Source organism: Leptonotus elevatus, chromosome 12 (assembly GCF_054856555.1).
Source record: "Leptonotus elevatus isolate MCC_2025b chromosome 12, RoL_Lele_1.0, whole genome shotgun sequence".
Classification (NCBI taxonomy): Eukaryota; Metazoa; Chordata; class Actinopteri; order Syngnathiformes; family Syngnathidae; genus Leptonotus; species Leptonotus elevatus.
The window spans coordinates 6786765-6813414 of NC_141250.1; the positions used below are offsets into that span (position 1 = coordinate 6786765).

General features: G+C 40.8%; 3 protein-coding genes across 4 annotated transcripts in view; 2 read left to right on the plus strand and 1 right to left on the minus strand.

Annotated features, from left to right (window-relative positions):
* Positions 1–2748, minus strand: part of usp9 (ubiquitin specific peptidase 9) — a 67018-nt gene extending 64270 nt beyond the window's left edge. Inside the window, exon 1 of the mRNA XM_086091284.1 lies at positions 2622–2748. The gene's annotated coding sequence lies outside the window, so the exon portion shown is untranslated. The remainder of the gene's footprint in view (positions 1–2621) is intronic.
* On the plus strand, positions 1996–21277 carry med14 (mediator complex subunit 14). 2 transcript variants are annotated; one of them, XM_086091292.1, is made up of 29 exons: positions 1996–2425; positions 5876–5902; positions 5986–6091; positions 6177–6350; positions 7258–7387; positions 7461–7589; positions 8659–8766; positions 9183–9315; positions 10238–10388; positions 10462–10573; positions 11270–11395; positions 11466–11544; positions 11722–11881; positions 11968–12162; positions 12367–12501; positions 12612–12688; positions 14113–14273; positions 14355–14501; positions 14690–14934; positions 15407–15676; positions 16213–16456; positions 16784–16906; positions 17098–17274; positions 18282–18520; positions 18590–18769; positions 19212–19319; positions 19511–19636; positions 19712–19907; positions 20663–21277. In XM_086091292.1, the coding sequence occupies exons 1-29, from the start codon at positions 2250–2252 to the stop codon at positions 20734–20736; spliced, it is 4308 nt and encodes a 1435-aa protein (XP_085947418.1). In that variant the 5' UTR covers positions 1996–2249; the 3' UTR covers positions 20737–21277. The 2 variants fall into 2 exon arrangements, with proteins under 2 accessions (XP_085947418.1, XP_085947419.1); XM_086091293.1 differs by lacking the exon at positions 16784–16906.
* Positions 21278–21867: 590 nt separating this feature from the next.
* Positions 21868–26603, plus strand: LOC147164384 (uncharacterized). The gene is made up of 8 exons (XM_086091446.1): positions 21868–22216; positions 22326–22444; positions 23871–23931; positions 24019–24086; positions 24510–24612; positions 25461–25579; positions 25658–25803; positions 26306–26603. Exons 1-8 carry the CDS (start codon positions 22156–22158, stop codon positions 26412–26414), a joined length of 786 nt encoding a protein of 261 aa, XP_085947572.1. The 5' UTR covers positions 21868–22155; the 3' UTR covers positions 26415–26603.
* The last annotated feature ends 47 nt before the right edge of the window (positions 26604–26650 follow it).

Below are 26650 nucleotides of genomic sequence, written 5' to 3' on the forward strand. Positions count from 1 at the left end.
AGCTATGTCCTGTGCGTGACATGACATCGTTGATTTTCTATACATGATGTCGCTTTTGATCTTGCTTAATTATTCAATGCTTAATTGTTATGTATTAAATTAAATAAAAGCTCACCCGTTACAAAGGCGTGTTGTGTTATTTTACTTACAATGTGTATAAGAAGACATTTATGAATTATAATCACTATTGTACCATTGATGCCCATCTTACCTACGTACCATGTTGGCCTTAGTACGGTTAGCACAGTTACAAGGGCCCCCACAATGCCACGTATTAATAATACTGTGTAATGTACTGGTGACAGGAGCCTCAGAATTGCAAAGATTAACAGCAGACTGGCAAAATGGAACTATTAGTGTGAGATGACAGGATATAATTATCCTGAGTAAATTAGCTTTTGTTTTACTTGGGCGGCTTTGTGCATCTTGTCTGTAATAAAGTGCTCCACAGTGGGAAACTGCATACTGTGGTTCGGCACCCGCTGATTCACCCCCCTCAATATTTTTTGTAGTATTTTTTTAATATTAAAAAAATGTTTTTTTTCCCCCAGGAATTTTTGGGGTTTAAATTTTTTATTCACCCCTACCCCTGCAAATAGTGGTTTCAACTGTACTATATAAATGAAATTTACTTTACTTACGTAATGCCATGGATAACAATTACATACTTTAATATACGAATGAGGAAAACACATAAGACTTCAATTTACTAAAGAATCCACAGGCTCTTTGCCAATAAATTGGGATGATTAATAGAATAACCTGACAAACCCCAAAAAGATCGCCTCAACCCGTTTTGGGCCCTGACCTTCAGAAATCCTGCTAGAATGAATAAGGTTTGGTTAGTTTGGGCAGCCAAGCTATGCTGAATGCTGTACTTCAGTACGTAAACATAAGACTAGAGAATTGGGTCACTCTAGACCAGAATTGGACATTTTCTCTAAAGCATAATATTTCAAATAATCTATGCGCAAAACAGACGCATTCAAGTGTTGTGTTAATTATAGTTGTCCTGAGACAAAATGTAACTGTAGCTGTAGTATTGATTCCTAAGCATTACTGAAAATATCATATATCAATTAGCTCTTCCAAATCCAAGTGTACTGGAGCCAGGGCGTGCAAAGGGTGGGGCCAACGAGGCGTCGGTCCAGGGTAATCACATCCCTGGGATTGATGGACATAAAGTTGGAAAATCTTTTGTATGCACCCAAAGGCGAATACAATTTTTAGCATCAAAATCAGACGCTCGCCCCGGACATCTACTGTCCTTTGCAAGCCACTGGCTGGAACCTAGCCCAGCTGACTTGAGGCAAGAGGCGGCATACACCCTGCACTGGTTGCCTGCTGATCGCAGACCCAACATTACCGTTACTCTTATTACAATCCAGCTTTTTAATTATTATTATATAGCTGTTTTACAGTAGAGGTGTTAACGGTTGCCGCCTTACATTTCAGAGGTCGTGGGTTCGTACGTGGCTGCAGCCTTCCTGTGTGGCGTTTGCATGTTCACCCTGTGCTTGGATTGCTTTTCTCTAGGAACTCCAGTTTCTTCCCACACTCCAAGAACATATATGTAAAACACTCTAATGTGTTTTAAGATACTTAAAGATTCTAAATTGTCCTTAAGTGTGCATAAGAGTGTAATGGTTGCTTGTGTTTGTTTATATGTGCCTTTCGATTGGCTGGCTATCATTAACAGGAATGTGCCAAACGCAGCAAAATACATGATACGACAAAGAAAATATCACATAGAAAGCGAACTGTTGTGAGCTGGACAAATAAAATAAAAAATCTTGAAAACATAACACAATATAATAAAATAAGGGATCCGTTTGAAATGTTAGTGCCTAAATTGTCCACCAATGCTGGAAAAACGTAATCACACATCAATCTACTATTACAGTATTTAATTGGTCGCAAACGAGCATGGATAAACCGCTTTTAATGACTCCCACTCCCCGAGGCTCTTGTTTGGGTTTTCTCCTTCACCAGCCTACTATTAATGAGCTCCATAAGCAAAGATGGCGGCGGAGAGGCATTGAATAGTTCCCCCTACAGCGTTTCCTCTTTGATGCGTCTTTTACGGATCTTTCCGTTGAAGTAATCCGACTCGTCCGGCGAGGGAAATGTAGTTAGCCTGCGGTTTAACACTTTCCTCCAGGATTTTCGCCACCACAAGCCGACAGTCCCGCGTTTTAGCGCCGGACGAGCCTCGTCGCTAGCTCGCTGGTCTCTATCGTCATTGTAAAATGGCTCCAGTGCAGATAGGCGCTGACGGGCAGCTGGTGCCGCTCGGGGGCCCGGTCGTCTCGGGCCCCCAGCCACCAGCACCGGGAGCCCTGGCCACACATGGGATACGACTGAGTCTGCTCATCGACTTCCTTCTGCAGAGAACCTACCATGAAATCACCCTGCTGGCGGAGCTGTAAGTAGATGACGCGATGAAGGCCTCAAAAGCTAGGCTAGGATAACCCGGATGCTAAATCCTATTCACACTGTTGACATGACAGTAAAAGGTGCTTAAGGTAAATTTATATCAAAGTATTTAACCTAATAACTTGGGGGCGTAGCTTGCAAACATCACCGCCTCGCTGTCATTACTACAAGAGGTGGACACTCACCAGTCACTTCATTAGGTACACTTGCTCACAAATGTTGTCCAAAAGCCTTCATTTTTAAAAATTATTAGTACGGATGCGATGCAACTCCTTTAACCAATGAGATTTCAAATTCGTCCTCATAAAGCCAGCGAGTCCTCGGAGGATCACGTGACCAAACCCGGAAAACAGGTTCATGGGCTTCCTGTGCATCCTGCAATAAACGACTGAGTCGAACAGTAAATAAATAAACAAATCAGATTATGGATGGACGGATAACGTAAAATACATGTATAATATGTATTTATGCAAATATGATATGATATCTGTATCTGGGTGGTTCTCGGAAAACATGCTCCAGGAGTGTGAGATGAAAGCACAAAAATTAACTCGTGAAAAACGACGTAAAATGATATTGTAACATTGTATCTTTGAGAAGACGGGAGTGTATGTGTATCACTCCAAACGAAGGCCGTGGAGGGAATAGCTTCTGGTACAACTTTATTTCCTCCTCTCTCCAGTCAACACTCACACCGTCACAAACGTTTCCCCCTCATTTTCTCACAGTATCCTTCCGCCACTCATGCTTATTTACAATAATATAGTTCCGTCCCCCCAAATCAAAACCAAAATAGATCCTCCACAAATACATGTAACAATATAAAAATAAATCCTCTTACAATATGCTTGAAATCAAATTTTCCTGCAGTATGGTTAAATAAAGACAGTTCACTCAGCCCTTTGATTAAAATAGATTGTTGAATGTTGTGGTGTACACTGTATCATATTGGAACTCTTGGACATATTCACTCAAGTAAAATAATATTTTTAAATTAGGCTTAACACGATCAGGATTTTGGGGGCCGATCAGTGAGTGAATTAAAAAATAAAGCGATAACTAATCACAGATCTGATCAGAAGATGGTGTAATGTGTCTATTTAAATAATTTATTTACTGTAATAAAAAAAAGAAAAAGGCTTTATGCAATCAAGAATTTTGGGGTCAATCAGTGCGTTTGAAAGAAGTAAAACACAATCTCCAATTCAATCAGAAAATTGAGAAATATATCCATTTAAACAACTCGTATATTTACTATGTCTCATAGCGAAAATCCACTTATAACTGACGTCCATTTAAATGTATTGAAACAAAAATACACTCTCAGGATTTTAAAAAAATGCTGATAAACATGAATATAGCATGTAATGATTATATGTTTACATCATCTCCTCTGACATTAATGATAAAGAACGAACTCAACTAAACGTTATCTTTAAAGCACTTTAAAACAAGCATTGTTGTATTGACCTTTTGCACGTGACGTCACAGCCCTAATGGGAACGCCCCCTACGGGACGCTGGATGGCAAAAGAGCCACTTGCCTGTATTGTAACCATTGAATCTCGTACAGCGTAAAGTCCTTTATCTAATCGATAATCTTATAAAATGGTCATATCTTGCTGTGCGGTCGGTTGTACAGCCAGACAAAGGAGTAAACCAAATGTTGCTTTTTATCACATACTTACTAATGAAGATGAATGACGTTGATTGATAGCAGCAATCAACAGAAAAGACTGGCAGCCCACAAAGTATTCACGGATTTGCAGCGATCATTTTTTGCGAGGTTAGTAGATAAATGTTCGAACATTTTACTAGTAGACATACACAAAGATTGTAATAGAGGTGTCGAATTGCGTGTTTCAAATCACATTAACGAGCCAGATAGTTAGCGTCCACTCCAACTGCACACAGCTTAGTTTTAAAATGCACCTTCTTCAAAACTATTAAGTGCATTTGACTGTTTAATAATGGGGGATTTCATCTTTGTGCTTGGAGTTTTTCACTCAGGAGCCAAAGTCATATTCATGAAATTACTGCATAGCTTGCCACTACGATAGTCATTTGTTCCATGCTAGTAAACATAGTAACATAACATCATCAAAGCGTTTCAATATAGAACAAACTATTTAAAAATAAGTCTGTTAGCATGATAAACAAGTTTTACCCCCGGTGTGAGCGTAGCATCTCGTCCCAGAGAATCAGCCAGCGACAAGCTTTTAAATCAGCCCCGGTTTAAGGAGAAGAGACGGCATTGACTACATAATGATATAGGTCGTGTGCTGTGAATTCCGGCAAAGTCGGCGATTTGATTAACTTGGTAAAAACAGCAGGCAACAGAAGGTATGGGGCTGTTTTCAAAGTAGCGATCTCCAACTTAAGTAAATATCGCGCTCTATGAGTCCCGACTAAATGTGCAACTTTGACTGACAGGCGACCTTCGGTTGAAGTAGTAGATTCCATGGCTCTATGGGTAATAATAACTTTTAATTTGTAAAATAACAGTCGCTAAGTCACTCCGGGTCACGTCCACTTCCATTCAACAATCAATGCAGTTACGTGATCACGTGACGTCGGTGCAAATGGTCATTACAAAGTGCTGTACATGAAACGGAAATCAGTCATGCAGTAAAGATGGATAAAACAAAGTAAAGTAAGTAGTAAAACAAGAACAACAAAACAAACAAGTAACCAACTAGTACTTTTCCTGTAGGCATAACATTTCTGTTAAACCAATGACAAATAATTGTATTTAAGGTGAAGTCAAGTCAAACATTTTCTTTACAATGATATTTTCTGTGTGCCTCCACGAGTCTCAACACGGTATTCTAATTAATATTGTGTTTGCGGAATATGAATTAAGCAGAAAAATGCACCCATCTTTATCCCATTTTGCCTTGTACTGCCACTTTCTGTCAACTGAAAATGACATCACATTGGGCTCAGGTAACGACTGTCACAGATCACCTTTTTTCTGGGTTTGGTCTTTTGTTGGCAAGTTTCCTGAGTACTTAGGCATTGTGATGTAATTTTCAGTCGATAGTAAGTGGTAAACTGGCCACCCCCTCAGATGACTGGTTCAGCTAATTACAACGTTGCAGCCAATCACAAAATGTGGACAATATAGGCCAATCTGATATATCCAATCAGATTGGTAGAAAGTCTAGTATATAATTTAATTTAATTCAATAAATTATTGACAGTGTCGCCCAAAACTTAGCATTGTCTTGTCAAAGGCAAGATTTTAGTTAAAGCTTTTGTATTGGATATCCTTAGTTTAGACTGTGTGGCTTAAGTGTACTTAATGTTGTGTTTGAAGATGATTGCATCACTTCTCCATAAAATGCTTTCTCTCAACGGCTTAAAAAAAATACGCAAATTGAATACTAATTAAAACGATTGACACTGGATGTAATGCATTTCTCATGTTCTTAATTTAGGCTTCCAAGGAAGACGGACATGGAGAGGTATGTTTGTTTTTATTTTGCTTACTCAGCCTGTCACATTTGTTTATGTTATAATCAGCTTTTAATTAACACTTCAATTAAAGGAAAATTGAGATTGTCCAGTTTGCAAGTCGAACCCGGCAGCTATTTGTGCGCCTCTTGGCCCTGGTAAAGTGGGCAAATAATGCGGGGAAAGTGGAGAAATGTGCTGTAAGTATGAAGAATTTTTAAAATTGTATCTATCCATGGACATGCACTATTTTCACTTCCTAACTTGTGGTATCCTTGGCGACAGATGATCTCCAGCTTCTTGGATCAGCAGACTATCTTGTTTGTGGATACAGCAGACCGGCTAGCATCACTCGCCCGCGACGCCCTGGTGCATGCACGTCTGCCCAGCTTCGCCATCCCCTTTGCCATCGATGTTCTCACAACGGGTTCTTATCCGCGCTTGCCCACCTGCATACGAGTAAGTCTGCAAGTATTCATTAACCATGGTTCGAAAAATGACTTTTTTTTCTTTGACGAGCAGTTTTTTTAATCACTTGCTTAATTTGAGGAGGAACTTAGTAATTTTGAGGATACATTTTTTCAGGTTGATCCTCGGGACCTGAAGCAAGGCTTTTATTAAACAATAAAAATATGACAATATAACAGGGGAGTTGGGGGGCTGCAGCTATCGAATATTTTAGTATTCAATATCGAATAATACAATGTTGGGATAAAATATGGAGCAATTGTTTCTACAGGCACATATGTCCACTTAATGCTTTATGTTTCTGGGAGGATTAAATTAAAGGCCACTGATCCGCAGGCCATTTGGTACCAGGTCACACAAGTAGGTTGGGGGAAAAAGGTTGGTGACCACTGGCTTGAACTAGGGCTGGACTGGCACAAAAAATTGGACCTGGTACTTCTCTTAATTTTTCACAATTATAAACAGTCCTTTTTACTTAGGTTAGTACACCGCGCAGGAAATAAGAATGTGGCTAGCATTAGGGCTACTGTCATTTTTTTTCAAGTCTCTTTTTCTTGGAGAAATAGTTGCTAGAGGGTTTTTGAGTCACTCAAAATACCAAAAATGTCGAGTTGGCAAAACTGCAGACAAGTCGTAGCTCTAGCTCACTTGCGCCAACGTCTGCCTGTGTGCACATAAAATAAAAGCAAACCTTTCAGAATACAATCATCACATATTTTACGTTTTATTTGGACTTTGTCTGTGTGAGGGCCAGTCAGAGACCGTGGGAGGGCCGGATTTGGCCACTGGGCCATACTTTTCCTAGGTCTGATTTAGTGTAATCCAGCAATAGTCATTCAATAGTGTGAATTTCAACAACATAAGACATTAACCATCTTCACTGCTGTTTTTTGAATAGGATAAAATCATTCCTCCTGACCCCATCACGAAAGTTGAGAAACTGACAACTCTGAACCAGCTGAATCAGATCCTACGACACCGCCTTGTTACCACAGACTTGCCCCCACAATTAGCCAACCTTACAGTCGGTAAGCATTCTTAATCTTGTCAGTGTGTTTAGCTCCTTTGATTATTAATTTACATGCCTGGTCGCATATGCAGCTAATGGCCGTGTGAAGTTTCGTGTGGAGGGAGAGTTTGAGGCCACATTGACGGTGATGGGCGATGATCCACATATTCCCTGGAGGCTACTGAAGTTGGAGATTCTGGTGGAGGACAAGGAAACTGGGGGTAAGGCTTGATGCTGGCTGCTATGTTTTGCTCATGTTTTTTTTTTAGTGGTGTCAGGTGATTAACATTTGTAATTGAAATTAATCGCATGACTTCCAAATTTAACTCACGATTAATCACAATTTTTTATATCTGTTGTAAATGTACAATAAAGCTCCCAAAGTTTAGGACAACTTTCGGACAGTCTAGCTTCTGCGATAAGGGAACTGAACTATGGAATACTCTCCCCGCTGAACTTAAGTTGGAGACGAAAAAAAGTGTCTTCAACAAACAACTGAAACAGTGGCTGAAGTTGGGCCAAAACTGCTCTCATTGATTAAGAGATTAGTAAGCACTATCAACTGTACAGGAAATGTACTTGTGTAATATTATTGTATATTGTTGGAAATTGATTTGTGATTTTAATGACTTGAAATGAAAATTAGCTTGATTTAGCTAAGTTGGGCACATTTAGATTGTAAAATGATGATTAGTACATTGTCCCTTTTAAATAAATACATTAAAAATTCAAAAATGTATAATTTTTCCCCCCTAAGTTTTCATACTCGTTAACATTGAAGTAGAAAAAAAGTTAAACTAATAGAAATATGGCTTCATATTTTAGTCATTGACTAATAATTCATAAAATTAAGTTAAAATTAATAAGATGTATTGTACTGTAAGAAACAATATGCAATATTGATTTGTGTTTAGGTCATTTTCTGTCACTTGATGGCATAATTGCATTTGCAAGATGCTGACAGCTCAGTGCAATTTTCTTTTCATATTAAGTGCTGTCTGATCTTTAAGTGATGCACATTTTTAAAATTGTAAAATATAATTTGATCCCAGTCTCCACAAATATATACATTATTATTAAATTAATTACTGCTAAATGTTGACGTGGACGTGTCTGCTGCTGGAATTCCCCTAGTACAGGCCTTTCCAAGTAAGGAGCGGTCATTAATGTTCATTTTTTTTTAATTGAAAAATGAGTGGCTTTAAAGGGACTTTAAATTAACTCAAAATTAACGCACGCACTCATTTTTTGACACTGCTATTTTTTTTCATATTCATCTTCTGACAACAGATGGCAGAGCCTTGGTGCACAGTCTACAAGTGAACTATATCCACGAGCTGGTGCAAGCACGCCTGTGTGCGGATGAGAAACCCCTACAGGACATGTATAACTGCTTGCGTATCCTTTTGCTGCGCGTGTGTCCTTATATAATTGTGCAACTGTCTTTGCACATTGCCAGCTAGTTCATTGGTCACGTACACCACATGTTAATTGACCCAACATTTTGTAATGGGTGAAATCAATTAGAAAAAAATAGAGGCCTTTTATTTGCTTCAAGAGTACTGCGTCACTGTGCTAATCGGTGCTACTCCGTGCATTTCTGCTCTGCCTTTCTTGCACCAGCACGAGCAGTGCATCTCACCACATCAAAGAGCAGCCTGTGTGGCGGACAGGCACCTCTTTTTACCAGCGCTGTGACGAAGGATATGTGCCCGAGTGCGTGTGTTGAATGCTGATGGGAGAATCAGTGTGGTACTTGACGAGGACTTGCTTTTTTCCCCACACACGTCTTCTTTAACTCCACTGTCTTCCAGACTCCTTTTGTCTCTCGCTGCAGCTGGAGGTTCTCCACTCGCAGACCCTAATGCTTATCAGGGAGCGGTGGGGAGACCTGGTGCAGGAGGAGAGATACATGCCTGCCAAATACCTCACCCTCTCTGTCTGGAAGTAAGCCTTTAGACAGCCTCGACATTCATTAGCGGGGCATTTATTTGCCATTAACCACTTTTTATTTAGTTTTTTTAATAACCCTGCCACGAACTGCGAAAAAACTAGAGTAATTGACGCTGCCTACTTATAACGATAGTCTAAACTAGCCCACATACCCTATCAGTCTCACGTCCACAAAAAAATATTAAAGTGTGGAAATGGCGAACATGATTATTTAAGTTAGTACTAGTAGTCTTCCCGACATATACATTTTTGTGTTGCAGGCTTTACACTGCATGTGACTTGTCCAGTTCATTTTTGTTTATCTGTTTATAAAATGCAAAATGTGTCCGGATATCCACTTTTGAAAGGTTTGGAGCGTCCTTACATTTGAAGTGAACCCATGGCCTCATATGCAACGAATGACATCATTTGGGTGACAGCAGAGTACAAATATAACACTCTGGATGAGGCTATCATTGACACGTGCCATATACAAACCACAAAAATGTTTATGCAATGGGCTGAAAGTCAAAAAGCATTGTTATAGTGATTAGAGTCTGCTACTGCATTGATACACAATCAGTTATGTCCACATCGCGATGCATAGATTATTTGTTTGATATCAACCAGGGAAATTGAAAATGATAAAAGTGGAGGACATTTTAGCTATAATTATATTTCTAAGTTATATTTACAAGCGTAAAATATAGTTTCAGTTCTTGTTTTCTTAAAAGCACTCCGTTTTTATTTTATTTTGTAAATGAAAATCATTTTTATTTTAATTTAGTTAGTTTTGCTAATTTTCGTTAACTATAATAACCTTGATTTCAACACCTCAAATTTGCATTGTATGTAAACGTGGTGTACTTTACTTGACCAACAAAGCTTTTCAGTAAGGTCACCCAAGCTTACCCATGTGTTCTTTTGTTCGCCGCAGCCAACAGGTGCTTGGTAGGAAAACGGGTACGGCCTCTGTGCATAAAGTTACCATCAAGATTGACGAATCAGATGGCTCGAAGCCACTGCAGATCTCCCACGAGCCCCCTCTACCTGCATGTGACTCCAAATTGATGGAGAGGGCAATGAAAGTAAATTGCACTGGTTCTAAATTGACAGTTTTGTTGTCAGAAATTAATTATACTTTCCTCCCTCCATCTTTAGATCGACCATTTGTTTGTGGAAAAGCTTTTGATCGACAGCGTTCACGCACGTTCCCACCAGAAGTTGCTGGAGCTGAAAGCCATTCTGAAAGGCAACAATCCTAGCGACAGTTGTATGTATTTAACTCCAATTTCTTATAAAGAAAACCACGCAAGCCTCTCATACACCCTCTTGTAAAACACATGTCCTGTAACATTGTAGCCACCTAAAATTAAATGTAGCAAAGTAGCTGCACAACCGTTGCTCTTTAATTGCAGCAATATTTATTGAATTAATACCTGTACGCTCATCTGCATGGCAGAGAAGAGTTACTTAACTCATTCACTCCCAGCCAATTTCATTGAAGCAATCCCCTTCGCTCCCAGCTGTTTTACTGGATTTTGACTGATTTTGCAACGCCTGCAAAATATTGTGTACTATTGCTATAAAAACATGGAAAAGAAAGACCAAAAGAAAAATTTGTCTCTTCTTTCATCAGGAAAAAAAAATATTTCTATCTGTTTCCGTTTTGCAGCAATTAGCATTAGAATATAGCTAAGTTTCATCATTATTCGCAAATCTGTTTAGAACTGTGGGTAAATCAGCTTGTTTTCAACATGGCCCCGGTTGATCTCTTATACTCTGCTGCCACCCGCTCGCCGTTTTTGTAATTACTACCATTGCTTTAAGCATTCTCTTCAGTTGAAAGGCTGCATCAAAGCCTTCTGTATGCTCTAGCATAAAAACACTTAAAACATTTAATATATAACTTATATATACATTTTTGGGAGCAAATGAGTTAAAGTATGTTTCTTCCTTTTAACTTCAGCATTCATTGAAACCGCTTTACCCACTCTCGTCATTCCCATACTGGAGCCGTGCGGTCGCTCAGAGTGTCTGCATATCTTTGTTGACTTGCATTCTGGCATGCTGCAACCCATGCTGTATGGCTTAGGTGAGTGGAAGCCGTTAGGATCCGTCACATTCGTCCGCGGCTCTAAAATGGCGGCACTTTCTTCCTTTAGATCAATCAATGCTGGATGACATTGAGAAGACTATCAACGATGACATGAAGCGCATCCTGTCGTGGTTTCAACAACTCAAGTAAGTGTGCCTGTCAGAGTAGGCATTGAACATCTGTAGTTGAAAGAGACTGATGCTCGATTCTAGCTTGTCAAAACAGGCGGAATAGATGTAATGACATCTTACACTCAAGACGGGATGTTAAAATTGTTAGGGATGTGATAAAGAACGTCTTGATTTTTTCTGTCTTGTGAACAGATTCTGGCTGGGTGAGCAGCGCTGCAGGCAGTCAGTGAAGCACCTTCCCACTGTGTGCACCGACGTCCTTCACCTCTCCAACACTGCTTCACACCCTGTGGGAAACTTGTCCAAGAACAAGCTCTTCATCAAGCTCACGCGTCTTCCGCAGTACTACATTGTGAGTCCATCTCCTCCATGAAACAATAGCAATAAACGCAAGACGTCTAGCTCCATTTTCTACATCCTTCCTGACTTATTGCTTAGGTGGTGGAAATGGTTGATTTGCCGAGCAATCCGACAGCGCTGCAGTACAAGTACTCCTTCCTGTTTGTGACTCAGCTGGAAGGTGACGACGGGCCCATGTGCGCACAACTCCTGCAGCATTTCAAGCCCAACCTTGAACACCTTGTCCAAGACACCACGTCGACACGAGCGCACCGGCCTGTTACCAAGAGAAAGGTCAGCATTGGTATTTTGGTTGTTTTATGCAAATATAGTGGAAACTTCAACGCTTGTCGACCTTCCGTTTGTTTGTGCTGTATCCCAATAGTTACCTAACTAAAGTGTTGCTAGGAAGACACAAGCTACAAAATAAACTGTTTATTAAATTGTATGACTTTGTCATAGTCATAATGGTATGATTTCTTCTCAATGTCTCTGTAGATGACTGGGGAGCAGGCAGAAACTGAACCAAAGAAGCCCAAGCGGTCAGGGGAGATGAGTGCCTTCAACAAGGAGTTGGCACACCTAGTAGCCATGTGTGACACCAACATGCCTTTTGTTGGCCTCAGAACCGAGGTGAGGCACAGTGACTTGACTGCTCAAAATATTACTTCATTCCGTTCCTGCGGCTTGCTCAATTAAACTGAGCTCTGTTGATGGTGCTCGCCTCGGCTGTTGTGTTGTAGCTTTCCAACATGGAGATTCCCAACCAGGGTGTTCAAGTGGAAGGAGACGGCAGCAGTCACGCTATCCGGCTGCTTAAGTAATATGACCACACATCACAAGCACACATGCATATACCAGTCAAGATGTATCACTTCAACATACTTCCTTGAGACCAATTCCTTACTAAACAAGGCTTTAGTGCCGTCTTGTGGCAACTTAAGTCCTAAAATGCACACAGAAGACGAAAGCTCATCTGTGACGCGCGTCAGGTCAAATCCTTCCCGTATAAAGTTTTTTCCCCCCTCAAATTTATATTTAAAAAAAAGCTAAGACATTGCATGTACATATGTCTTCACAGCCTTTGCTCAATAATTTGTTTATGCACCTTTGGCAGTAATTACAGCCTTTTTGAATATGATGCCACAAGCTGGGCACACTTATCTTTGGGCAGTTTTGCCCATTCATTTTTGCAGCACCTCTCAAGCTCCATCCAGGTTGGATGGGGAGCGTCGGTGCACAGTCATTGTCAGATCTCCCCAGAGACATTTTATTGGATTGAAGTCTGGGTTCTGGCTGGGTCACTCAAAGACATTCACAGAGTTGTCCTAAAGCCCCTCCTCCGTTGTCTTGGCTGTGTCTCCCTGACAAAGGCCTTCTCCCCCAATTGCTCAGTTTAGATGGGCGGCCAGCTCTCGGAAGATTCCTGGTGGTTTTAAACTTAATCTTCCATTTACGTATAATGGAAGCCACCAAGTTCATCGGAATCTTCAAAGCAGCCGAATTTTTTCCGTACCCTTCACCCAGATTGGTGCCTCTATTGCTTTCTTGCTTGGTTTGTGCTCTGGCATACACTATCACCCGTGGGACCTAATACAGACAGGTGTGTTCCTTTCCAAAACATGTCCAATCAACTGAATTTACCATAGGTGGACTCCAATTAAGCTGTAGTAACCTCAAAGATGATTAGTGAAAACAAGCAGCTGAGCTCAATTTTGAGCTTTGTGCCAAAGGCTGTGAATACATTTGTATATGTGATTTATTACTTTATTTTTTTTAGTAAAGTTGCCCAAAAAATTGCCCTGCGATTGTCTGGCAACCAGTTCAGGGTGTACCCCGCCTACTGCCCGAAGCCAGCTGGGATAGGCTCCAGCAACCCCGCGACCCTTGTGAGGACAAGCGGTACAGAAAATGGATGGATGCCCAAAATATTACCAAAACCTTTATTCACATTGTCATTATGGTGTATATATAGTGTGGGGTAAACAATCATTGCCAAAACCCTCTCAAAATATCTATACTCCCTCCTTTGTTGCAGTCTGCTTCTTCCTTGACAATTGTACCATGTTTTTGTGCCCCCCAAAAATACAGCACAATATATTGTATGCGGAGCCTCATAACTGGATGTCGGATTGCAACCGCAGCACGTTTATTGATGGGTGCACTGTGCAGAAAAAAGTCGGCAACTGTAATGTGTGTGGGATAAACAGATCTAAACATATAGTACCTATTGTGTTCTTGTAGGATCCCTCCTTGCAAAGGTGTTGGAGAGGAGACCAGAAGGGCTTTGGAGCGTTCCCTCCTGGACTGTACCTTCCGGCTACAGGGCAGGAACAACCGGACATGGGTGGCCGAACTGGTGCTGGCCAACTGCCCCCTCAACAGCACTAACAGCAAGGAGCAAGGTAACTACCACAAACAGCGCATTTTTCTTGAGCTGTGTCATTTGCGCACTATACACTGAACTCAAATCTTGTCTTTGGCAGCCTCCACACGGCACGTGTACCTCACCTATGAGAACCCCCTGTCAGAGCCTGTGGGTGGGCGCAAAGTAGTTGAAATGTTTCTCAATGACTGGAGCGCCATTAGCCAGCTGTACCAGTGTGTGCTTCACTTCTCTCGGGCAATGCCAGGTACTGGTGACCTTTCACGAATGGATCACCATTTTGAATTGGCTAATGCAATGGAACCCCTAAGGGCCAACACAATCTATCTGCTGCAGATAACTGTGGTGGTCGTATATTTCATAAACCAGTAGTTTACATCTGCAATTACGTAGACTGTGCCATCTAACAATTATTTCCTCGTTGTGATGTCCCAGAGTTGCCGTCGTACCTGGGCCTGTTTTCTGAAGTGCGGCTGTACAACTTCCGCAAGCTGGTTCTTTGCTACGGCACCACCAAAGGCAGCTCCGTCACCATTCAGTGGAATTCCAATAGCCAACGCTTCCACTTGGCCCTTGGAACTGTGGGGCCAAACTCAGGCTGCTCAAACTGCCACAACATCATCCTTCACCAGCTGCAGGAGATGTTCAATAAGAACCCCAATGTCATTCAGCTCTTGCAGGTAAACACAGTATGCAGCATTTACTGTCTCTAGCTGGCATTTCTTACCTCTATTCTGTATGAACAGTGTTGAGGGATAAAGTCAATCTGGCAGTGTTCTGTTGTAAAGGTAGTGTGGGTGGTGGGATGGCGCTTGTTTGTAAAGGCATTGTTGTAATGCCCAACCAGCACTCACTTCTCTTGCCCTGTAGTTGATGAGCATGAGTATGAGCACATGATTATGGGAATATCAAGCCTCACAAGCTTCTGTGTAAAATGTAAAGATGGATAAATCTGTTATGGCTCTGATGCAGCAGTTTTCAGGATCGTGTGAGATGCTTGTGCCTAGCAAGATTGCCAGGGGCTTTGCATCAGCATTAAAAGAAAATACCAGAAATTCAGGTTAAGGTGGTTCAAATCCCAAAGTAGGTATAATGTGACTAATTCAGATAATGTACTTCCTTTACAAAATAGTAGATGCTTTTTTCTTGCAGGTGCTTTACGATACGCAGGCCCCTCTGAATGCCATCAACAAACTACCGACCGTGCCCATGTTGGGCCTGACCCAGCGCACCAACACTGCCTACCAGTGCTTCTCGATCCTGCCCCAGTCACCTACACACATTCGCCTGGCCTTTCGCAACATGTACTGCATCGACATCTACTGCCGGAGCCGTGGCGTGGTGGCCATCAGGGACGGAGCATACAGTCTCTTTGACAACACCAAGATTGTGGAGGGATTTTACCCAGCTCCTGGACTCAAGGTAACTCTAATGGGGTTACTCTGATTTATTTGTATATGTATTTTTTTAGATGGCAGTAAATACTGGAAGATGATATTCATAAAATTTGCCTGTTGGCCATACACGCCAACAGATTTGCAAATTAAAAACAAATTAAACTTCACAGTTACTCTTATGAAATACTGAAATGACTGAATATACAAATTGTCATATATTTATAACAAACATTTGCTAGATTGTTACGTTTATTTAAAAAAAATCGTAATAATTGTGTGGACCTTGGAGGTCTATAATTTAATTTCCTTCACGGGATGAAGAAAGTATCTGTATTTCCATCTTTAAAACTGGAATGGCTCTCTATAGCAACAAATGCAATACAATGGAAGCAGATAGGACAATTGTATATAGTTGAATGAACCAGATGAGCAAAGTAGCAAACATTGTCATGAAAAGCTCATGAGCAAAAAATACAGGACAACAAAAGAAAAAAATACTTATGGCTTAGGTTCTGTAATAAAAACAATTTAAATTCCTGTTCCTAATTATTCCCATTTCAGACATTCTTGAGCATGTTTGTAGACAGCAACCAAGATGCCCGCAGGCGTTCAGTCAATGAAGATGACAACCCGCCATCGCCGGTGGGTGTGGACATGATGGACACACTCATGAGCCAGCTGCAGGCTCAGCCGCAAACCATGAGGGCTGCTGGTAGCGGCGTATACCCGCCGCTCACGTCGCCACCACCTAATTACCACGCCAACGTCACTCCTTCGCCATCCATGATGCCCACGCAATCGCCAGGTATTTTTGGCGAAAAGTATGCCAGTGGACACTGTATGATTCATGCGAACTTTTTTTGGCCCGCTGTTACATCACCACCATGCTGACCTTGAGAAAGCAATACCCATTTCACGGAAAAGAAGCAGCCATTTTGTTTACATATCTTTATTTGTTTTTAAAAATATGTACGCACCTCAAGTCCTGCCCCTTCCATGTTGCGCCATCTCAGCCCGCCAACCGTGCTGCCCAGCTTTAGCATGTGCACTTGCGGATGAAAGAGGCTGTGTGTGTGTGTGTGTATGAGAGAGACCTGCTTAGTCTGACGAGATGTGGTGTATGTATGTGCAGGGAACATCCATGCCTCTGGCTCCCCTAGTGGAGCGTTGAGGGCCCCCTCTCCCTTCGGCCCCACCCCATCTCCATCTTCTCTGGGCATAGCCATGGGTCAGACAAGCTTTGCCAGCCCCCACGGTAAGACGGGCACAGTTCTGGGGGCCTCTAAGATGCCTGAACACCAACTTCCCTTGCCGAGCTGTTGTTTAGGTTGCGTGCGGGACAGTAAACACAAAAGACTTCAAAAGAGCAGGCATATAGAGTCGTGTATTTATTTTGTGTTATATTATTTTTGTGCACATCAAGATTGTCACTTTCCCTCACAATAGGTGCTCTGGACCCCAGCTCTCCCTATGCCATGGTGTCTCCAAGCCACAGGGGCCAGTGGCCAGGCTCTCCCCAGGTCTCAGGTCCTTCTCCTGGGGCGAGGATCCATGGCATGTCGCCTGGGAACCCGTCACTGCATTCGCCAATTCCTGACCCCCACTCTCCACGTGCTGGAACTGGTAAATACCTTTCACCAAACACTAATTGTGCATTAATTTGTATATCTAGCCATTTTAATTTAGTTTGAATCTTTTTTTCTATTAAAGTTAAAAAAAAACAACTGGATTTTGAGGTGGCTTGTATTCTTTTTTTTTTTATGATGTTATGTTTTTATCTCACAAACATGATCCAATTTTATATTGTTTTATCAATTTTCATATTTAATATTTAGGAAGAACTCCATTTCACTTTACCTCAATGTATCAAACCCTGTTTCTCAATTCCCTTATTGTTTTTAGAAAATACAAGAAATACAAAAATAAAGGCTTCTCAATAGCCTACAAATGTGTTAGCCCTTTCAAGTCCTTACAGTGGCTCTTAAAAATGTAATGCCCAAAAGTCAAACAATTTAGAGTTCCACCAAAATATAATAATTTTCAAAAGTAAAAAACAAACAAAAAACTTGTAAGATCAGCAAATCTAGATGAATGACCGACCAACATCCAACAAATAATATTCATCGTTCGTCAATGGGGAACTTGAATGTGGCCGCCGGCTGTAGACTACTATTCAAATCCCTCGAGGTTCAAGAAAAGCCTGGTAGGCCACTTATAAGACCATGGTACAGTAACTACTCTTTACACCAGGGGTGTGCAAACGTTTCTGTTTTTTATTTATTTATTTTATTATTATTTTTGTATTTTATCTTATCAATAAACCAAGCATTTACACATTTTGAAAAACTACTACGTCAAAAAGCTTTCTGTAAAAGGTGAAGAAATTCTGTTTTAATTTTAGCTGTTAATTAATTTGTTTTTGTTTTTACATATCTAGAAAAGCTTTAATAATAGTAGTGTTAGTCCTCATCACTCTGGGCCGTAGTTTGGACTATGATGTATAATGTGAAAATATTATGAATTGTGTTCAGCTTTAGAGAGTCCATGTAGTTTCACTGTAATTCATCTTAATTGGTGCAAATCTTGACAAATACAGCTTGTGTCGTGACCTTTTGGATTCTTTCATGTAGGTTCACAAATCATGCCTACCAGTATGCCTCCGCCTCGCAAGCTACCTCAGCGTCCATGGGCCGCCTCAATCCCCACTGTCCTCACCCACAGTGCCCTGCACGTTCTTCTGCTGCCCTCGCCCACCCCGTGCCTGGTACCGGGCCTGGCGGGCAGCTACCTCTGCTCACCACTAGAACGCTTCCTTGGTTCAGTCATCATGAGGCGACACCTACAGCGGATCATTCAGCAGGAAGCCAATGTGAGCCTCTGACAAATCAATGAAATATATTTGCTCTGTTCCCCCACTCACTGCTTGCGTCCGATGCAGCTATCCATTGTGAACTCCAATGAGCCCGGCGTGATCATGTTCAAAACAGATGTGCTCAAGTGCCGCGTTGCTCTAAACCCAAAGAACTACCAGACTCTGCAACTTAAGGTCACTCCGGAGAATGCAGGTCCCTGGTCCCAGGAGGAACTTCAGGTGCTGGAGAAGTTCTTTGAGACACGGGTATGTACAGTCTTATGGTTCTTTCTTTTATCGATGTTTTTGAAAATGAAGAGAGCCAAAATTTGCAGCTGATACATTTACCATATGTAAAATCACTGTATGATTACCTATGATTTTAATAGCTTAAAGATAAAGAGTTTAAGCAAAAAAAATGTTTAAACGTGGTAAACCACACACAGGTACAAGAAAAAAGCTTATGGGATTTGACAGATATCGGTAAAAAAATGTTTTTACATTTTTTTCTTGTTTTTTGATCATGATGAATGTGAATGTTTATCAGGAACATCCATGGAATAATGGATACCCAAAAAAATTTGCAGCCAGGAAGTTACAAACAAACAAAGCCATTTTGTGGTCCTTACTTAAGTGTGTCTAGACAAGCTGCAAACCGTGAAGGATGTGTTCATTTTAATGATGCCTCATGTCATGTCCTCTTTTCAAGGTTGCCGGTCCCCCGTTCAAGTACAACACTTTGAATGCCTTCACCAAGCTTTTGGGGGCACCCACACACATCCTCAGGGACTGTGTCCGCATCATGAAGCTTGAACTGGTTGGTGTTGACTGCAATTTTAAGATATTTTCTACCTTAGAGGCATTGCCACCCATTAAGTGGTCAACAACTTTATAAAAAAAAATAAATAAAAAAAAAGCAATGGAGGGGGTTTTACTGTACACAGTACACTTTGATAATCAGCAGTCAGCACTCTACCATGTTGTGAACATGTGACCGTCCTCCCGCAGTTCCCCGACCAAGCCGGACAGCTCAAGTGGAACGTTCAGTTTTGCCTTACCATACCTCCCAGCGCTCCCCCCATTGCTCCCCCTGGAACCATTGCTGTGGTGCTCAAGTCCAAGATGCTCTTCTTCGTAAGTTCACGTCATCACAAGTGTTCTGCGTGCATCATTCAAAACCTCCTGACACTGTTTTGGCACCCTCCACAGTTGCAGTTGACGCAGCGCTTGCCCGTGCCCGTGCCGCAGGAGCCCGTGAATATCATTGTCCCCATCGTGTACGACATGGCGTCGGGCGTTACCCAGCAGGCTGACATCCCCAGGCAGCACAGCTCCTCGGGAGCGGCAGCACTTATGGTCTCCAACATGCTGAAGAGGTTCAATGAGATGCACCCTGCCAGACAGGGTGAGGCCGTCTCCCAATTTTTTATACATGAATGTTTTTGCCAAAAAAAAAAAAAAAAAATAACTCATGGGACATTATTCTCCAGGAATGTTGAATTAGTCTAAAGTGTTGTGGCATATTAATTTGTTTCTAATTATTGTGAGGAATCATTAACATGAGCAGTGTCTTTACACATTATTATAATTAATAACATATAAAGTTAATTTCAGCAGGTTAGTTATTTCAGAAGTGTGTATCTAAGTGGTAGCCCTTTGCATTAATCAGTACCCAAGAACCGTAGCTTCTAGTTTCAAAAAGGTTGGTGACCCCTCGTTTAGACCCTGGCTTTGGCCTGCATCCATCAGATTCACTTAATCCAGAGACTGTGTTTATGTTGTTCAGAAATAAATTAACAATATAATGGTTTTCCCTTTCACCAACTTTCATTTAATGGCTAATTAAGCCCCTCATTTTAATCTGCATGCATCATCATTCAAACTCTGCTCAGCTCAGAAACATTCTGTTGACATGGTTTATTTAAACAAAGTAACTGCACTGCCATAGGCTTTGATCCTCACCGAGTGGAAATAATTGAATTGCGAACTTAGCCCCTGATTTTGAACTGCATGCATCAGACATAAATCAGCTCAGTAGCAATACTTGTATGTGTAGGAATTTTTCTTCAGATATAATTGGACAATTCCTGGTGGGATGCATAGTGATTGTGTACGACCTTATGTTTCTACTATTCTTAAGTGTGTTTCCTTCCCATCTAGGGGAGTGCACCATATTTGCATCTGTCCACGAGCTGATGGCCAACCTGACCTTGCCGCCCGGCACACGACAGTGAACAACAACAACAAACAACTAATTGGACCTCAGCTTTGACACCGTGACAGTGAATTCATTGCTACCCTTCCGAAGACAATGTCGGCATTGAACAGCTGTGGCCTCTCACTTGTTTTAACGCCATGTTCAATTGCTATCATGGAGCCCAGTTTAAACCACAGTGAACAACAAAGTGCTGGTCGTTTTTGTTACCAGCTTAAGATGAGCAGATGAGGTATATTTTGGATATCGATAATATTTTTTCTCTCATGGGGGAACTTGTAAACAGAATATTATCTATTGAAATTAATTTTGTTTACAAAATGTACATTGTTGTATATTTGAATGTTAGCCTCATTTGTTGTTTTTGTTATGCCCTTCTGATGTAGTGTCATGAACGATTCCTTAGTCTTTTGCTAAAAGCTCTGTCTGCATTTTATTTAACTCTTTCACAGCTGTCACACACTTCACAAGTATTTGATCATAATGGAAGGATTTGATACATTCTGTATATCTTTGCTATTTAATAAAGCAAACCGAGGATGGTCTTCCACTGCTAGAGAGCAAGTAGCACATTTATTTGAGTGTGAGACAATGGCAGCACCACATAAAATATAAATACCGGTACCTTTTGTTCAATACAGTATACTGTACTGTACAAAATATAGATTTAAATTTGTGATTTCACACTCTCCACTTTGTTGCAGCAGTCATGACTTGGATAGCATTGGCTTTATTTGATCATGATGTTAACGGAAGGTTTTTCCCTTCTGTCAAGCTTTGATATTTAATCAACCTCGTTGGGGCGGCTCTTCCATGTCAAGAGGCCTAATGTCATTAATTTGAGTCATTTGACCATCCATCCATTGTCCGAACTGCTTATTCCTCACAAGGGTCGCATCAACACAAATAAATGTATTATTTTTTGTTTTTGTTAATGTGCACATTTCATAGTGTATATAATAAACAGGCATGGCTCCAGTTTTTTTAATTTCTCACCCAAGAGAAAAAAAGAAAAAAATATATAGTGCTGTAAACCTTCGTTTTATATAAAATACTGAGTATAAATAAAGAAAACAACTTGGATCGCTTTTTTTAAGCATGACGTCATTGTAAGCGAGGAGGGGCGTTCACGGCCCCCACTGACAGACTGCGGCTGCACGGCTGGCACTGACAGGGCGTGGGTTGAGGGGCGGGTGGTGGTCGCTTCGATGTATCCATCCGACCAACTCCCAAAATAGCGCCTCCGAACATCACCTGTCCAGACAACTAGGCAAATAGGACAATTTCCGAGAATGGTTATCGCGACTTAACCGCTGCACACCTCGAGCGCACCATAGCCGCTCCAAACATGCGTAAAAAAGGCGCTTCCTCCTAGTTCTTTCCACTTGTGCTCTGTGTGGATTTAGTCACATTCACCAAAGTGATTTATTTTTTTAAGATGGCAGGATGCTTATCAGAGCCGCTTTGTCAGCCGAGCGTCTACCGTGAGGCGTTTAAAGGTAAGTCTACGCTAGCTTTATAAAAATCCTCCATTTACTATATTGATCCATGTTGCTTCGTGTGTGATTGTTACTATAACTAAGTGGATTAAGGTGTGTGTCCGTTTAGTGGAGCTACAGGTGAAGAGACCCCTGATGCCCCTCCGCCTAAAACCAGAACAGGTGGCTGTGGAGATGCTGTGTCTCTGTGGGCAGCTGGACCTCCTCATCAGGGCGCAGATGCAGGAGGTACACACTCACCCGAGTATCCTTGAACGCAGCATTGTTGACAAAAATACAGTACTTTGGATGTACTCCTGCAGGGTTATTTACGTGCCCATTATAAAGCATGAGTATAAATAATGAGTTAACGGGGCAGGGATTTATATGTAACATTTTTATCTTCTTTAAAAAGAGAGAGAGAGAGAGAAAAGATTCAACTTGTTTAATTGCCACTCCAAGTTTAGGTTTACTACCAAACTAAACAAAAAACAAAGAGAATTACGCATTGTGTACTTAACACAACCACGTACTTTGCCATAGGAAAGTCTGTTTAACTTGCCAGACGAACTTGTCCAGCTTCATTGTTAATGCTAACCTTCAATGCAACACCATGCCGAAGGGCTAACAAATAGCATTTGGCATTGTGGTGTAACAAGTTACAACCCTAAAGGCAAAGGATATTTCAACACATGTAAACATATTTAACAAAACTCATAGGAATATATTCTTTATCCCTTATGTAATTGAATTGACTATTACTGCAGCTTACTGAGTCAGTGGTGAAACTGTTTTTTGTTTCTCTGCATGTATTATAATGCCCCCAGGTGGCTGAGGCGCACACACCAGAAGCAACCCATGGTCCTCTGAATTGAAGCAAAACAATGTTCAAAAACAGTTTAATTCTTTAAATTCTGTTTAATTTCATAATTACTGTTTTTTTTTTAAACAAAGTACAATATAGAGTGCTATTTTGCCTTATGAAAAAATGTGTAACATTTTGCTTGTGTTTTGTGGGAGGCCGGAACAGTTAAATGGAATATCCATTCATTTCAATGGAGAAAGACACTTTGAGATGCGAGTGTTTTGAACCATAGCGCTTGTTCTCACCGTGCGTGAGCTGGAGCTTATTTTAGGGGACATACAGACAGCCAAATAACCATATTCACACCAATTATAATTAATTAACCTGACAAATGTCTTTAAATTTGTGAAGAAGGTGAAGTTGGACAACACAATCATGGAAGCACACAGAGGTTGTAGCAAGGATTTAAACTCTGAATTTTTTTTTTGAGGTTGACGTGCTAATCCCTGTGAGTAGGCCACCATACAGTTTCCTCACTGCTAGTAGGCCTATTCAAATGTAAAAACAATAAACCCTCCAAACGATGAACACGATGCAAAGTGGCACAAGTTATGCTGTGGACTTCAATTTTTTTTAAATTACTCATTTTTATACAAGTGTGAAACGTTTATCACTGTTAATATTAGCAGGCATATTTTTGCACTGTATTGAAATCTAGCAATGTCAATCACAAGATTATGGTTGATTATTTTATACAGCTATTGTGTTGTTCATCTGCCAGTGTGCCTAATAAAGTGTCCAAGTCACATGTTGCATTCATGTTTAAAGTATACACATACTGTACTGTATAGTTTTTCATTCCTGTGACAGTTCCAGGAGCAGTTAAGACAAGGCTGTAGCCCAGAGGAGTCAGACACCTTCCAGGCTCAAGGTCAGCAGGGACAACATATTGTACAGAATGAATATTGTATTGTATAAATGCATATTGTGTTTCACTGTATCTGCTGTCGTCCTCCAGGATCGGAGATTCTCGACCAGATGCTGCAGTGCCTTGAACATCTACCAAAGCCTATGCCACAACTTGAGGTATCACATCACATGCATGGCTGCAGATCAGGGGTGGGCAGACTTTTGTGCTCCAAGGCAAAATTTCATTTATAAATAGCAGAGAAAGACTTTTTTAGATAAGTTAAAAAATAAAATAAAAAATGGTGTGTTGGGGGAGGGGGGTTGGTGTAAAAATTGTATGTAGAATAGTTTATTTTAACTATAAATAATACAAATGTGAGTAATGTATAATTAGAAATGAATAAAAGTAGAATACAGTGCATTTTTATGAACTACTTTCAGTTTAAAAAAAAAAATACTACAGGATTCTTGATAAAGTAAATGCTCATTGGGCTGGACTAAAGAATGGAGCTGGCCATAAGTGGCCCGTGTGGCTTTGCCCATCTCTTCTGTAGATGCTTCAAGTGTAAAAAAAAAAAAGTCTCCATATTCCCTTCATAGGATTACCTGGACATGGTGGGTTTGTCTGCAATGTTTCCACGTGTCGAGGTTTTCCTCATTCAAGGAAGCCCGGTGGACATGTTGGAGAGGCCACCAATGGATGGTAAGGCTTTGTCCTTGGAGCCACAATCTTAATTGATATATAACACACATGCATATGAAATGTATGAAGGATTCTTATGTTGTACTGTTTTACATGCACATTTGAACCTCTTCAATTTGTTCAGAATTTGAAACCACCTGTACCACATTGTCATCAGAAAGCCTTTTATTATTTAACAGTACAGGCAATATCCACCACCACTAACCAATGCCAAAATAAAAACTGTTATGAACTAACATTAAAAACACCTTGGGCAGAACATTGTGAAGCAAGATCATTAGCTTTCACACAGTGACACGAAATTTGCTATTTTTGTGCTGAGTCCAAAGAAATAAAAGTATTACTTTGCTGCCATCTCCTTGCCAAGGAACTATGCTGATGTAAGTTTAAGAGTTTCATATTGACAAAAGTAGTGCTTTGCTGACATCTTGTGACTTCTACAGGCAATTTTAATTCATGTGTAGCAAATCACAAATATGTGGGGGAACACTGTACTGTATGCATTATGTAGTATTTGGAGTGGCCCGCAATGCAATTTTCTAAACAAATTAAAGCTGCAAGTGGCATTGAACCAGTCCACGTACCACCGTTTTTATGCAGAATGCTTAAAATGATCTCAAAATTGTATGCAGTGGTCCGCCCACATTAGAAGGTGTAGAAAAAAAGGTTTCATAATTCTGTGTCTATACCTAAGAGCCTTTGCTCAAAATTTTAAAAATAATCACACAAATGCTCATACATATTAGTTTGAATGCTACATCATATTTGTTTCCATAAATTCAGTATGCATACTTTGAAGCATCATCAAACTGGACAGAGTTCCCTGCAAGCTGATGCTTCCTTTGCAGACTATTTCTCCCACATTGCCAAACTGAATCAGCTGCTTGTGCTGAGTCAGCAGCTTGAGGAAGACATCAGGCACCTGGGAAGTCACAAATATATCGCCCACCAGCTCTCCGTTATATACGTGAGATCACTTCACTTGCTTCCCTTTACTTTTTAGTGGCTTGCTATTAAGTGTCTTTTTCATTATTATTTTTCACAGCAAGTAGTCAGCTCCTTCCACTGTGTCGACATCTTCTCCGAGACAAAGAAGGACATCGAGGCCAACTTCAAGCAGATGAAAGAGTCTCTGGTGGTGGAGGAAGGCTCCAGGCACGAACCTCAGCTGGCTGCTCATTATATCCACTGGTGAGTTCAAGTGTATCATGTTAAACAGAGGAGCAAAATGTTTTAGGTATTCTCTGAGAGTCATAATGAATACTGTATATGGAAAGTTGTTGTTGGCTGTAACCAGTTTTGCTTTGTCCAACCAATCAGAGGAAGGAAAATACTGACATCAAGGGCGTACTGTGAGGACAATTTTTAAACCTGATTAGTTAAAGAAATAGTCTCATAGCTAATTCAGTGATACTCAACTGCTGTCTATACAATAGTCTACAAATAAAGGCAATGGAGCTTCCCCCCCCCCCCCCAGGATTTTGCTCCTTCCTGCCTTCCTGACAAAGGATGTCAAACACCCAACTATCTGTTTGTTCTATAAGATTATCCTCAGGTTAGGACTTCAGATGTGTTTAGGACAGTAGAGATGGCATACCATGGCTGGTTTCTGCATTTTGTTACCTTTTACATGTGACGTGTAATGAGGTGGAATCTAATCTAATCCAATCTCATAACCTTTTTACCTCTGTAGGATATTAAACATTACTCACAAACTGACGTCAGCAGTGTTGTCGCTTCCGGACGAGCTCACCGATGACCTTGACCAGGCCATGACCTTCATGTCCCAGTTTGTGTCTTGATGTTGTCTGACGACTAGCCCCAGTGGGTTTCATTCTTAGTTTTATTTTAATTTTATTTTTTATATAGACTCAGATGGTGCTATGGCATTAGAACTGTTGGATTATAAAATCCATTATAAAATCCAACATGTACGTTTTTGCAATGGTTTGTCTGAATCTTGCACTGTGACGTGTTATGAATGCTTTTTATACCTGTAACAATAAATTTTAATGCGATTGGTGACTCGTGGGATTAT